We start from the raw sequence: 15,958 nt of genomic DNA, 5'->3' as shown, positions 1-15,958 counted from the left end.
TCTAATGTGAAAACATCAAAAAGCAAATTCACCAAAGGTCATTCGTCTTGCAAGATGATTGGTTGTTTAAATGAAAAAAAATCATTGCTGAAATATGCATTATTTGTGGAACGTGTTCACTGTTTTGGTACATGGAACTCTAAAGTGATCATGACTCCATCAGGGTTTCAGAAATCTGAAGAAACAATTCTCAAGTATTTCCGATTGTGTCTGGAATTGAGAGCATCTGTGACTGTGGGGAAACACAACTGAAGAACAGAACTGTACCGGAATAGGTCCCAGGTCTCATATTTGGCTATTGGCCAAATACCAAAATTTCTAAGTTATTCATTGTTACTTAGCCCATCTTTCCCCACATATTCAAGCGTCTATCTGGAAGATTGTAAAAAGCTACTGAGAAATCTGAATTGTATTATGGGGATATTTTTAACGTATAAATCTACTTGTTGCTTCACTACTTGTTGCAGATATGGATGAAGGAGCCAGGATAGTCGTGGTCTGTTCCGATACAGAAAATGAAGAGAAAACTTGGGCTGAGGATAAAGTCAAGTTGTCTCTCTGGATGTAATGAAACAGTATTTGACGAGAGAAATTTCCGATGGGGAAATCAAGCAGAGAAGAATAGTCTCGCAAGAAATGAAAAGAAACTGCGACATCCCATCAAATAGGAGTGACCATTCGAATGATCGCGAGCTCCTACGATTGAATGCAATAGTTGCTGTGACATGAACAATGAATATTTATCATTCATCCCTCAATTAATTCCACCCTGTTGAAGTGACTCCTCTGAAGTATACGACTTAACATGGCTTTCATCACGCAGGGATTCTAGCTATGTTCCTCCCCGGGCATTAATATGGACATTTTAACGTCCAATTTTTTCATCAGTGGATTTCACAGCACATAAGGGAATTTTCGTAGAGGAATGACTTTGAGCAGTATAACCTTTTGATGACATGTACTCTTGGAAAATACTCCAAGATCATATTCAATTGGAGCTATATCTTTCTGATTTGCAACACATCCTTGCCCAAATACAATGCCGCGGTGGTGCTTGAAGTTACCTGTCAACGTTGATGTTGGTTCCGTTGTTGAAGAGCTGATCGTTGTACTTTCCGCTGAGGAGGTACTTCCTTCTGTCGTAGATAGAGTTCCTTTAAATAGAAAAGCTGAGCGTTTACTTACAGTCCATCACAGCATGGTCAAGCTACTCTAGTTTGTTGATTAAACAGTCCATACAATAGTGAATTAATTTCATTTCATTTTGTTTGACAAATTGTTCTTGTAATTGCAATGTGGCGAGTAATACCTTGTGCATACTGCAAATATTCGAAGTTGGAACAATTCCATATCACAGCCATTGATGAATGATTATTTGGGCAAAATTGTGAAGTTTACAGAGTTACCTACTTGTGTGTCAGTCCTTGAAAAACCATTGAATAGATTTCAGTGGCCACCGTAGTTGAGGTGACCGCAAGAGTTTTGAAAATAAAAAAATTGAGTGTGTTAATGATTGTATATTTGGCACCAATCGCTGCAGTCTGATGTTTGGTTCTTGATGTGAAGCCACTTTTGATATTTGAATTTATCAGAGACATGGCAAAGCTATTGCTGTTCAATCATTACGATAGTTGACATAAAGACACGGCAATACAAATGTACAGTGAGTTTTAATCCTGCTGGTCATCTGAATATTTGTCTCAAGTCTGGGAGCTCAGTTGTGCTCTATCTGTGCAATTTTTTATTCAGTCACTGAATGGAACTGTGTTTAGCTGTGCCGAAGAATCTTTTCAGCTTTAAAAATCAAGCATCGCAACTGTTTGTCAGTTGCATGAAGAGGAAAGATTGGCTGGGACGGCAGACGGAACGGTAGTTACATATGTTGCAAGAGTCTACCTGTTGTCTCGCTGCTTGTGCCAGGAGTGGTAGATGGGGCAGTGGTGACCGTGCTTGTTTCTGAAAGTGAAAATGAAGTCAGGTTTGCCTTGATGTTAAAGCCATCAATTATCTGGATGCAATAACATTTCACACTCTATGATAATGGAGGTAAACTAGAGAGTCAAGCAGAAAATTAACAAGAATAAATTTTAAGTCATTATAGAACACTATACATTATATATTGCATTCTGACAAATTGGTCAGGTTCAAAGACATTGTGATGTCCCTCAGTCTCGAGCAATGGTTGAAATTTGCTCTTCGTAATATGCACCAAATGTTTCCACATTTTGTCTCTGTAGAAAATGGCAAGCGGTTGAAGTGAATGCCAAGAAATCCGCATGTTAATATTCAGGAGTATTTGACTTTTGCAATTGAGAAATGCATTTATTAAACACTGATATTTCCCAACTGTCTCCTCAGGATTATATTCCAAGTCATTTCCTTCTATCAAAAGTTGGATGCAACTGCCATTACGTCGGAGCATGAGCCTGACTCGATGATCCTTTCCAATGACAGTCAGATCTCTCGCCTTGCAGAACTCCACAAGGGAATATGTGAATGAAACTATAATTTCCTCTTACAATATATTGCATGTCTACATTTGGAGTAGCAGGTTATGATTGAAGTTACCTGTGACTATTGATGTTGACTCTGTTGAAGAAGAGGTCGAAGATGTAAATTGTTCTGTGGAGGTACTTGGTTCTGTTGTCACGGATGTAGTTCCTTGAAATATGTGAAGAATGATTGTTAAAATACATATCAGCTTAGCAAACTGTGATTATGCATAGATTCAGCTGATTCTTCCGGTGAGATCTCTGTTCAAATTACTTTCATTTCCTTCCTGATGCTGGATATTTCAGATGGCACTCACATAATTGGAAACTGATGTCATGGATCTGCATGTTTATTTACCATGAAGAATCTCCATGAAATATCAATGAACATTCAAATGTAGAAGTTGTCGACTTGGCATGGATTTTTGTTTCTTGCTTATCCATTGATGAATGATGGGATAGATTTCAATAGTATGTGTCTTTTACAAGAGTAGAATTTGTTTGAAAAGAATATGAGAGACAGTTAATGAATGGCAGCAGTGACCACATAAACATTAACTAGAAAGTCTGCTGGGTTATTTGACGAAGCATGGTAAATATATAATTTGATCGCTTCACAGCAATGTCAAAGGCATTTTTATTCTTGCCATGAGATTTTCTAATGTGAAAACATCAAAAAGCAAATTCACCCAAGGTCATTCGTCTTGCAAGATGATTGGCTGTTTAAATGAAAAAATGCATTATTTGTGGAACGTGTTCAATGTTTTGGTACATGGAACTCTAAAGTGATCATGACTCCATCGGGGTTTCAGAAATCTGAAGAAACAATTGTTAAATATTTCCGATTGTGTCTGGAATTGAGAGCATCTGTGACTGTGGGGAAACACAACTGAAGAACAGAACTGTACCGGAATAGGTCCCAGGTCTCATAATTAATGCTATTGGCCAAATACCAAAATTTCATTGTTACTTAGCCCATCTTTCCCCACATATTCAAGCGTCTATCTGGAAGCCTGTAAAAAGCTACTGAGAAATCTGAATTGTATTGTGGGGATATTTTTAATGTATAAATCTACCTTTTGCTTCACTACTTGTCGCAGATATGGTTGAAGGAGCCAGGGTAGTCGTGGTTTGTTCCGATACAGAAAATGAAGAGAAAACTTGGGCTGAGGATAAAGTCAAGTTGTCTCTCTGGATGTAATGAAACGCTATTTGACGAGAGAAATTTCCGATGGGGAAATCAAGCAGAGAAGAATAGTCTCGCAAGAATTGAAAAGACAGTGCGACATCCCATCAAATAGGGGTGACCATTCGCTTGATCGCGAGGTCCTACGATTGAATGCAATAGTTGCTGGGACATGAACAATGAATATTTATCTTTCATTCCTCAATTCATTCCACCCTGTTGAAGTGACTCCTCTGAAGTGTACGACTTAACATGGCTTTCATCACGCAGGGATCGACCTATGTCCCTCCCCGGGCATTAATATGGACATTTTAACGTCCAATTTTTTGATCAGTAGATTTCAGAGCACATAAGGGAATTTTCGTCCAGGAATGACTTTGAGCAGTATAACCTTTTGATGACATGTCCTCTTGGAAAATACTTCAAGATCATATTCAATTGGAGCAATATCTTTCTGATTTGCAACACATCCTTGCCCAAATACAATGCCGCGGTGGTGATTGAGGTTACCTGTCAACGTTGATGTTGGTTCCGTTGTTGAAGAGCTGATCGTTGTACTTTCCGCTGAGGAGGTACTTTCTTCTGTCGTAGATAGAGTTCCTTTAAATAGAAAAGCTGAGCGTTTAGTTAAAGTTCATCACAGCACGGTCAGGCTACTCTATTCTGTTGTTTATACAGTCCATAAAACAGTGAATTAATTTCATTTCATTTTGTATGACAAATTGTTCTTGTAATTGCAATGTGGCGAGTAATACCTTGTGCATACTGCAAATATTCGAAGTTGGAACAATTCCATATCACAGCTATTGATGAATGATTATTTGGGCAAAATTGTGAAGTTTACAGAGTTATCTACTTGTGTGTCAGTCCTTGAAAAACCGTTGAATAGATTTCAGTGGCCACCGTAGCTGAGGTGACCGCAAGACTTTTGAAAATAAAAAAATTGAGTGTGTTAATGATTGTATATTTGGCACCAATCGCTGCAGTCTGATGTTTGGTTCTTGATGTGAAGCCACTTTTGACATTTGAATTTATCAGAGACATGGCAAAGCTATTGCTGTTCAATCATTACGATAGTTGACAAAGACACGCCAATACAAATGTACAGTGAGTTTTAATCCTGCTGGTCATCTGAATATTTGTCTCAAGTCTGGGAGCTCAGTTGTGCTCTATCTGTGCAATTTTTCAATGACTCACTGAATGGAACTGTGTTTAGCTGTGCTGAAGAATCTTTTCAGCTTTAAAAATCAAGCATCGCAACTGTTTGTCAATTGCATTAAAATGAAAGGTTGGCTGGAACGGCACACAGATCGGTAGTTACATATCCTGTCTGATGACTGGCAGATCTCTCACCTTGCCGAATTCCACACTTGATTATGTGAATGGGTCTTTGTTATCGTATTACAATGAATTGTATGTCTACATTTGGAGTAGCAGGTTATGATTGAAGTTACCTGTAACTATTGATGCTGACTCTATTGAAGAAGAGGTCGAAGATGTAAATCGCTCTGTGGAGGTACTTGGTTCTGTTGTCACGGATGTAGTTCCTTGAAATATATGAAGAATGATTGTTAAAATACATATCAGCCTGGCAAACTGTCATTTTGCATAGATTCAGCTGATTCTTCCGGTGAGAACTCTGTTCAAATTCCTTTCATTTCCTTCCTGATGCTGGATATTTCAGATTGCGCTCACATAATTGGCAACTGATGTCATGGATCTGCATGTTTATTTACCATGAAGAATCTCCATGAAATATCAATGAACATTCAAATGTAGAAGTTGTCGACTTGGCATGGATTTTTGTTTGTTGCTTATCCATTGATGAATGAAGTATGTGTCTTTTACACGAGTAGAATGTGTTTGAAAAGGATATGAGAGACGGTTAATGATTTGGCAGCAGTCACCACATATACATTAACTAGAAAATCTGCTGGGTTATCTGCAGGGTAAATATATAATTTGATTACTTCACAGCAATGTCAAAGGCATTTTTATTCTTGCGATGAGATTTTCTAATGTGAAAACATCAAAAAGCAAATTGACCCAAGGTCATTCGTCTTGCAAGATGATTGGTTGTTTAAATGAAAAAATGCATTATTTGTGGAACGTGTTCACTGTTTTGGTACATGGAACTCTAAAGTGATCAGGGTTTCAGAAATCTGAAGAAACAATTCTCAAGTATTTCCGATTGTGTCTGCAATTTAGAGCATCTGTGACTGTGGGGAAACACAACTGAAGAACAGAACTGTACCGGAATAAGTCCCAGATCTCATAATTAATGCTATTAGCCAAATACCAAAATTTCAAAGTTATTCATTGTTACTTAGCCCATCTTTCCCCACATATTCAAGCGTCTATCTGGAAGCCTGTAAAAAGCTACTGAGAAATCTGAATTGTATTGTGGGGATATTTTTAATGTATAAATCTACCTGTTGCTTCACTTCTTGTTGCAGATATGGATGAAGGAGCCAAGGTTGTCGTGGTCTGTTCCGATACAGAAAATGAAGAGAAAACTTGGGCTGAGGATAAAGTCAAGTTGTCTCTCTGGATGTAATGAAACACTCTTTGACGAGAGAAATTTCCGATGGGGAAATCAAGCAGAGAAGAATAGTCTCGCAAAAATTGAAAAGAAACTGCGACAACCCATCAAATAGGAGTGACCATTCGCATGATCACGAGGTCCTACGATTGAATGCAATAGTTGCTGTGACATGAACAATCATTCATCCCTCAATTAATTCCACCATGTTGAAGTGACTCCTCTGAAGTATACGACTTAACATGGCTTTCATCACGCAGGGATTCGAGCTATGTTCCTCACCGGGCATTAATATGGACATTTTAACGTCCAATTTTTTGATCAGTGGATTTCACAGCACATAAGGGAATTTTCGTACAGGAATGAATTTGAGCAGTATAACCTTTTGATGACATGTACTCTTGGAAAATACTCCAAGATCATATTCAATTGGAGCGATATCTTTCTGATTTGCAACACATCCTTGGCCAAATACAATGCCGCGGTGGTGATTGAGATTACCTGTCAACGTTGATGTTGGTTCCGTTGTCGAAGAGCTGATAGTTGTACTTTCCGCTGAGGAGTTACTTCCTTCTGTCGTAGATAGAGTTCCTTTAAATAGAAAAGCTGAGCGTTTAGTTACAGTCCAACACAGCACGGTCAAGCTACTCTAGTCCATTGATTAAACAGTCCATACAACAGTGAATTAATTTCATTTCATTTGTATGACAAATAGTTATTCTAATTGCAATGTTGCGAGTAATACTGCAAATATTCGAAGTTGAAACAATTCCATATCACAGCCATTGATGAATGATTATTTGAGCAAAATTGTGATGTTTATAGAGTTACCTATTTGTGTGTCAGTCCTTGATAAACCATTGAATAGATTTCAGTGGCCACTGTAGTTGAGGTGACCGCAAGACTTTTGAAAATAAAAAAATTGAGTGTTTTAATGATTGTATATATGGCACCAATCGCTGCAGTCTGATGTTTGGTTCTTGATGTGAAGCCACTTTTGATATTTGAATTTATCAGAGACATGGCAAAGCTATTGCTGTTCAATCATTACGATAGTTGACATAAAGACACGCCAATATAAATGTCGAGTGAGTCTTAATCCTACTTGTCATCTGATATTTTTGTCTCAAGTCTGCTGGCTCATTTCTGCTCTATCTGTGCAATTTTTCATTCAGTCACTGAATGGAACTGTGTTTAGCTGTGCTGAAGAATCTTTTCAGCTTTAAAAATCAAGCATCGCAACTGTTTGTCAATTGCATGAAGAGGAAAGATTGGCTGGGACGACAGACGGAACGGTAGTTACATATGTTGCAAGAGTCTACCTGTTGTCTCGCTGCTTGTGCCAGGAGTGGTAGATGGGGCAGTGGTGACCGTGCTTGTTTCTGAAAGTGAAAATGAAGTCAGGTTTGCCTTGATGTTAAAGCCATCAATTATCTGGATGCAATAACATTTCTCACTCTATGATAATGGAGGTAAACTAGAGAGTCAAGCAGAAAATTAACAAGAATAAATTTTAAGTCACTATAGAACACTATACATTATGTATTGCATTCTGACAAATTGGTCAGGTTCAAAGACATTGTGATGTCCCTCAGTCTCGAGCAATGGTTGAAATTTGCTCTTCGTAATATGCACCAAATGTTTCCCCATTTTGCCTCTGTAGAAAATGGCAAGCGGTTGAAGTGAATGCCAAGAAATCCGCATGTTAATATTCAGGAGTATTTGACTTTTGCAATTGAGAAATGCATTTATTAAACACTGATATTTCCCAACTGTCTCCTCAGGATTATATTCCCAGTCATTCCCTTCAATCAAAAGTTGGATGCAACTGCCATTACGTCGGAGCATGAGCCTGACTCGATGATCCTTTCCAATGACAGTCAGATCTCTCTCCTTGCAGAATCCACAAGGGAATATGTGAATGAGAGTATAATTTCCTCTTACAATATATTGCATGTCTACATTTGGAGTAGCAGGTTATGATTGAAGTTACCTGTGACTATTGATGTTGACTCTGTTGAAGAAGAGGTCGAAGATGTAAATGGCTCTGAGGAGGTACTTGGTTCTGTTGTCACGGATGTAGTTCCTTGAAATATGTGAAGAATGATTGTTAAAATACATATCAGCCTGGCAAACTGTGATTTTGCATCGATTCAGCTGATTCTTCCGGTGAGATCTCTGTTCAAATTCCATTCTTATCCTTCCTGATTCTGGATATTTCAGATGGCACTCACATAATTGGCAACTGATGTCATGGATCTGCATGTTTATTTACCATGAAGAATCTCCATGAAATATCAATGAACATTCAAATGTAGAAGTTGTCGACTTGGCATGGATTTTTGTTTCTTGCTTATCCATTGATGAATGATGGGATAGATTTCAATAGTATGTGTCTTTTACAAGAGTAGGATGTATTTGAAAAGGATATGAGAGACAGTTAATGATTTGGCAGCAGTCACAACAGATACATTAACTAGAGATCTGCTGGGTTATTTGACGAAGCAGGGTAAATATATAATTTGATCGCTTCACAGCAATGTCAAAGGTATTTTTATTCTTGCGATGAGATTTTCTAATGTGAAAACATCAAAAAGCAAATTCACCCAAGGTCATTCGTCTTGCAAGATGATTGGTTGTTTAAATGAAAAAAAATCATTGCTGAAATATGCATTATTTGTGGAACGTGTTCACTGTTTTGGTACATGGAACTCTAAAGTGATCATGACTCAATCAGGGTTTCAGAAATCTGAAGAAACAATTCTCAAGTATTTCCGATTGTGTCTGGAATTGAGAGCATCTGTGACTGTGGGGAAACACAACTGAAGAACAGAACTGTACCGGAATAGGTCCCAGGTCTCATATTTGGCTATTGGCCAAATACCAAAATTTCTAAGTTATTCATTGTTACTTAGCCCATCTTTCCCCACATATTCAAGCGTCTATCTGGAAGACTGTAAAAAGCTACTGAGAAATCTGAATTGTATTGTGGGGATATTTTTAACGTATAAATCTACCTGTTGCTTCACTACTTGTTGCAGATATGGATGAAGGAACCAGGGTAGTCGTGGTCTGTTCCGATACAGAAAATGAAGAGAAAACTTGGGCTGAGGATAAAGTCAAGTTGTCTCTCTGGTTGTAATGAAACACTATTTGACGAGAGAAATTTCCGATGGGGAAATCAAGCAGAGAAGAATAGTCTCGCAAGAATTGAAAAGAAAGTGCGACATCCCATCAAATAGGAGTGCCCATTCGCATGATAGCGAGGTCCTACGATTGAATGCAATAGTTGCTGTGACATGAACAATGAATATTTATCATGCATCCCTCAATTAATTCCACCCTGTTGAAGTGACTCCTCTGAAGTATACGACTTAACATGGCTTTCATCACGCAGGGATTCGAGCTATGTTCCTCCCCGGGCATTAATATGGACATTTTAACGTCCAATTTTTTGATCAGTGGATTTCACAGGACATAAGGGAATTTTCGTACAGGATTGACTTTGAGCAGTATAACCTTTTGATGACATGTACTCTTGGAAAATACTCCAAGATCATATTCAATTGGAGCGATATCTTTCTGATTTGCAACACATGCTTGGCCAAATACAATGCAGCGGTGGTGATTGAGATTACCTGTCAACGTTGATGTTGGTTCCGTTGTCGAAGAGCTGATAGTTGTACTTTCCGCTGAGGAGGTACTTCCTTCTGTCGTAGATAGAGTTCCTTTAAATAGAAAAGCTGAGCGTTTAGTTACAGTCCATCACAGCACGGTCAAGCTACTCTAGTCCATTGATTAAACAGTCCATACAACAGTGAATTAATTTCATTTCATTTGTATGACAAATAGTTATTGTAATTGCAATGTTGCGAGTAATACTGCAAATATTCGAAGTTGAAACAATTCCATATCACAGCCATTGATGAATGATTATTTGAGCAAAATTGTGAAGTTTATAGAGTTACCTATTTGTGTGTCAGTCCTTGATAAACCATTGAATAGATTTCAGTGGCCACTGCAGTTGAGGTGACCGCAAGACTTTTGAAAATAAAAAAATTGAGTGTTTTAATGATTGTATATATGGCACCAATTGCTGCAGTCTGATGTTTGATTCTTGATGTGAAGCCACTTTTGATATTTGAATTTATCAGAGACATGGCAAAGCTATTGCTGTTCAATCATTACGATAGTTGACATAAAGACACGCCAATATAAATGTCGAGTGAGTCTTAATCCTACTGGTCATCTGATATTTTTGTCTCAAGTCTGCTGGCTCATTTCTGCTCTATCTGTGCAATTTTTCATTCAGTCACTGAATGGAACTGTGTTTAGCTGTGCTGAAGAATCTTTTCAGCTTTAGAAATCAAGCATCGCAACTGTTTGTCAATTGCATGAAGAGGAAAGATTGGCTGGGACGACAGACGGAACGGTAGTTACATATGTTGCAAGAGTCTACCTGTTGTCTCGCTGCTTGTGCCAGGAGTGGTAGATGGGGCAGTGGTGACCGTGCTTGTTTCTGAAAGTGAAAATGAAGTCAGGTTTGCCTTGATGTTAAAGCCATCAATTATCTGGATGCAATAACATTTCTCACTCTATGATAATGGAGGTAAACTAGAGAGTCAAGCAGAAAATTAACAAGAATAAATTTTAAGTCACTATAGAACACTATACATTATATATTGCATTCTGACAAATTGGTCAGGTTCAAAGACATTGTGATGTCCCTCAGTCTCGAGCAATGGTTGAACTTTGCTCTTCGTAATATGCACCAAATGTTTCCCCATTTTGCCTCTGTAGAAAATGGCAAGCTTTGAGTGAATGCCAAGAAATCCGCATGTTAATATTCAGGAGCATTTGACTTTTGCAATTGAGAAATGCATTTATTAAACACTGATATTTCCCAACTGTCTCCTCAGGATTATAATCCCTTTCATTCCCTTCAATCAAAAGTTGGATGCAACTCCCATTACGTCGGAGCATGAGCCTGACTCGATGATCCTTTCCAATGACAGTCAGATCTCTCTCCTTGCAGAACTCCACAAGGGAATATGTGAATGAGACTATAATTTCCTCTTACAATATATTGCATGTCTACATTTGGAGTAGTAGGTTATGATTGAAGTTACCTGTGACTATTGATGTTGACTCTGTTGAAGAAGAGGTCGAAGACGTAAATTGCTCTGAGGAGGTACTTGGTTCTGTTGTCACGGATGTAGTTCCTTGAAATATGTGAAGAATGATTGTTAAAATACATATCAGCCTGGCAAACTGTGATTTTGCATAGATTCAGCTGATTCTTCCGGTGAGATCTCTGTTCAAATTCCATTCATTTCCTTGCTGATGCTCTATATTTCAGATGGCACTCACATAATTGGCTCTATATTTCAGATGGCACTCACATAATTGGCAACTGATGTCATGGATCTGCATGTTTATTTAACATGAAGAATCTCCATGAAATATCAATGAACATTCAAATGTAGAAGTTGTCGACTTGGCATGGATTTTTGTTTCTTGCTTATCCATTGATGAATGAAGTATGTGTCTTTTACACGAGTAGAATGTGTTTGAAAAGGATATGAGAGACGGTTAATGATTTGACAGCAGTCACAACAGATACATTAACTAGAGAATCTGCTGGGTTATTTGACGATGCAGGGTAAATATATAATTTGATTGCTTCACAGCAATGTCAAAGGCATTTTTATTCTTGCGATGAGATTTTCTAATGTGAAAACATCAAAAAGCAAATTCACCAAAGGTCATTCGTCTTGCAAGATGATTGGTTGTTTAAATGAAAAAAAATCATTGCTGAAATATGCATTATTTGTGGAACGTGTTCACTGTTTTGGTACATGGAACTCTAAAGTGATCAGGGTTTCAGAAATCTGAAGAAACAATTCTCAAGTATTTCCGATTGTGTCTGGAATTGAGAGCATCTGTGACTGTGGGGAAACACAACTGAAGAACAGAACTGTACCGGAATAGGTCCCAGGTCTCATATTTGGCTATTGGCCAAATACCAAAATTTCTAAGTTATTCATTGTTACTTAGCCCATCTTTCCCCACATATTCAAGCGTCTATCTGGAAGATTGTAAAAAGCTACTGAGAAATCTGAATTGTATTATGGGGATATTTTTAACGTATAAATCTACTTGTTGCTTCACTACTTGTTGCAGATATGGATGAAGGAGCCAGGATAGTCGTGGTCTGTTCCGATACAGAAAATGAAGAGAAAACTTGGGCTGAGGATAAAGTCAAGTTGTCTCTCTGGATGTAATGAAACAGTATTTGACGAGAGAAATTTCCGATGGGGAAATCAAGCAGAGAAGAATAGTCTCGCAAGAAATGAAAAGAAACTGCGACATCCCATCAAATAGGAGTGACCATTCGAATGATCGCGAGCTCCTACGATTGAATGCAATAGTTGCTGTGACATGAACAATGAATATTTATCATTCATCCCTCAATTAATTCCACCCTGTTGAAGTGACTCCTCTGAAGTATACGACTTAACATGGCTTTCATCACGCAGGGATTCTAGCTATGTTCCTCCCCGGGCATTAATATGGACATTTTAACGTCCAATTTTTTCATCAGTGGATTTCACAGCACATAAGGGAATTTTCGTAGAGGAATGACTTTGAGCAGTATAACCTTTTGATGACATGTACTCTTGGAAAATACTCCAAGATCATATTCAATTGGAGCTATATCTTTCTGATTTGCAACACATCCTTGCCCAAATACAATGCCGCGGTGGTGCTTGAAGTTACCTGTCAACGTTGATGTTGGTTCCGTTGTTGAAGAGCTGATCGTTGTACTTTCCGCTGAGGAGGTACTTCCTTCTGTCGTAGATAGAGTTCCTTTAAATAGAAAAGCTGAGCGTTTACTTACAGTCCATCACAGCATGGTCAAGCTACTCTAGTTTGTTGATTAAACAGTCCATACAATAGTGAATTAATTTCATTTCATTTTGTTTGACAAATTGTTCTTGTAATTGCAATGTGGCGAGTAATACCTTGTGCATACTGCAAATATTCGAAGTTGGAACAATTCCATATCACAGCCATTGATGAATGATTATTTGGGCAAAATTGTGAAGTTTACAGAGTTACCTACTTGTGTGTCAGTCCTTGAAAAACCATTGAATAGATTTCAGTGGCCACCGTAGTTGAGGTGACCGCAAGAGTTTTGAAAATAAAAAAATTGAGTGTGTTAATGATTGTATATTTGGCACCAATCGCTGCAGTCTGATGTTTGGTTCTTGATGTGAAGCCACTTTTGATATTTGAATTTATCAGAGACATGGCAAAGCTATTGCTGTTCAATCATTACGATAGTTGACATAAAGACACGGCAATACAAATGTACAGTGAGTTTTAATCCTGCTGGTCATCTGAATATTTGTCTCAAGTCTGGGAGCTCAGTTGTGCTCTATCTGTGCAATTTTTTATTCAGTCACTGAATGGAACTGTGTTTAGCTGTGCCGAAGAATCTTTTCAGCTTTAAAAATCAAGCATCGCAACTGTTTGTCAGTTGCATTAAGAGGAAAGATTGGCTGGGACGGCAGACGGAACGGTAGTTACATATGTTGCAAGAGTCTACCTGTTGTCTCGCTGCTTGTGCCAGGAGTGGTAGATGGGGCAGTGGTGACCGTGCTTGTTTCTGAAAGTGAAAATGAAGTCAGGTTTGCCTTGATGTTAAAGCCATCAATTATCTGGATGCAATAACATTTCACACTCTATGATAATGGAGGTAAACTAGAGAGTCAAGCAGAAAATTAACAAGAATAAATTTTAAGTCATTATAGAACACTATACATTATATATTGCATTCTGACAAATTGGTCAGGTTCAAAGACATTGTGATGTCCCTCAGTCTCGAGCAATGGTTGAAATTTGCTCTTCGTAATATGCACCAAATGTTTCCACATTTTGTCTCTGTAGAAAATGGCAAGCGGTTGAAGTGAATGCCAAGAAATCCGCATGTTAATATTCAGGAGTATTTGACTTTTGCAATTGAGAAATGCATTTATTAAACACTGATATTTCCCAACTGTCTCCTCAGGATTATATTCCAAGTCATTTCCTTCAATCAAAAGTTGGATGCAACTGCCATTACGTCGGAGCATGAGCCTGACTCGATGATCCTTTCCAATGACAGTCAGATCTCTCGCCTTGCAGAACTCCACAAGGGAATATGTGAATGAAACTATAATTTCCTCTTACAATATATTGCATGTCTACATTTGGAGTAGCAGGTTATGATTGAAGTTACCTGTGACTATTGATGTTGACTCTGTTGAAGAAGAGGTCGAAGATGTAAATTGTTCTGTGGAGGTACTTGGTTCTGTTGTCACGGATGTAGTTCCTTGAAATATGTGAAGAATGATTGTTAAAATACATATCAGCTTAGCAAACTGTGATTATGCATAGATTCAGCTGATTCTTCCGGTGAGATCTCTGTTCAAATTACTTTCATTTCCTTCCTGATGCTGGATATTTCAGATGGCACTCACATAATTGGAAACTGATGTCATGGATCTGCATGTTTATTTACCATGAAGAATCTCCATGAAATATCAATGAACATTCAAATGTAGAAGTTGTCGACTTGGCATGGATTTTTGTTTCTTGCTTATCCATTGATGAATGATGGGATAGATTTCAATAGTATGTGTCTTTTACAAGAGTAGAATTTGTTTGAAAAGAATATGAGAGACAGTTAATGAATGGCAGCAGTGACCACATAAACATTAACTAGAAAGTCTGCTGGGTTATTTGACGAAGCATGGTAAATATATAATTTGATCGCTTCACAGCAATGTCAAAGGCATTTTTATTCTTGCCATGAGATTTTCTAATGTGAAAACATCAAAAAGCAAATTCACCCAAGGTCATTCGTCTTGCAAGATGATTGGCTGTTTAAATGAAAAAATGCATTATTTGTGGAACGTGTTCAATGTTTTGGTACATGGAACTCTAAAGTGATCATGACTCCATCGGGGTTTCAGAAATCTGAAGAAACAATTGTTAAATATTTCCGATTGTGTCTGGAATTGAGAGCATCTGTGACTGTGGGGAAACACAACTGAAGAACAGAACTGTACCGGAATAGGTCCCAGGTCTCATAATTAATGCTATTGGCCAAATACCAAAATTTCATTGTTACTTAGCCCATCTTTCCCCACATATTCAAGCGTCTATCTGGAAGCCTGTAAAAAGCTACTGAGAAATCTGAATTGTATTGTGGGGATATTTTTAATGTATAAATCTACCTTTTGCTTCACTACTTGTCGCAGATATGGTTGAAGGAGCCAGGGTAGTCGTGGTTTGTTCCGATACAGAAAATGAAGAGAAAACTTGGGCTGAGGATAAAGTCAAGTTGTCTCTCTGGATGTAATGAAACGCTATTTGACGAGAGAAATTTCCGATGGGGAAATCAAGCAGAGAAGAATAGTCTCGCAAGAATTGAAAAGACAGTGCGACATCCCATCAAATAGGGGTGACCATTCGCTTGATCGCGAGGTCCTACGATTGAATGCAATAGTTGCTGGGACATGAACAATGAATATTTATCTTTCATCCCTCAATTCATTCCACCCTGTTGAAGTGACTCCTCTGAAGTGTACGACTTAACATGGCTTTCATCACGCAGGGATTGACCTATGTCCCTCCCCGGGCATTAATATGGACATTTTAACGTCCAATTTTTTGATCAGTAGATTTCAG

At 38.1% G+C, this 15,958-nt stretch overlaps 1 protein-coding gene across 1 annotated transcript in view; it reads right to left on the bottom strand.

Moving 5' to 3' along the window:
- The window catches only part of LOC138743596 (serine-rich adhesin for platelets-like), a 158,012-nt gene that overhangs the window by 26,777 nt on the left and 115,277 nt on the right, over nucleotides 1–15,958 (bottom strand). The window contains exons 53-60 of the mRNA XM_069899109.1: nucleotides 13,833–13,968; nucleotides 12,899–13,090; nucleotides 9,859–9,948; nucleotides 6,620–6,811; nucleotides 5,133–5,225; nucleotides 4,100–4,278; nucleotides 1,897–2,032; nucleotides 963–1,154 (exon numbers count right to left, since the gene is read on the bottom strand). Of these exons, the coding sequence (XP_069755210.1) occupies nucleotides 963–1,154; nucleotides 1,897–2,032; nucleotides 4,100–4,278; nucleotides 5,133–5,225; nucleotides 6,620–6,811; nucleotides 9,859–9,948; nucleotides 12,899–13,090; nucleotides 13,833–13,968 (1,210 nt within the window). The remainder of the gene's footprint in view (nucleotides 1–962; nucleotides 1,155–1,896; nucleotides 2,033–4,099; nucleotides 4,279–5,132; nucleotides 5,226–6,619; nucleotides 6,812–9,858; nucleotides 9,949–12,898; nucleotides 13,091–13,832; nucleotides 13,969–15,958) is intronic.

This window comes from Narcine bancroftii, chromosome 9, assembly GCF_036971445.1.
Source record: "Narcine bancroftii isolate sNarBan1 chromosome 9, sNarBan1.hap1, whole genome shotgun sequence".
NCBI classification, from domain to species: domain Eukaryota; kingdom Metazoa; phylum Chordata; class Chondrichthyes; order Torpediniformes; family Narcinidae; genus Narcine; species Narcine bancroftii.
Note: the sequence above shows the minus strand (reverse complement) of the source record. Positions and strands in the feature narration are given on the sequence as shown.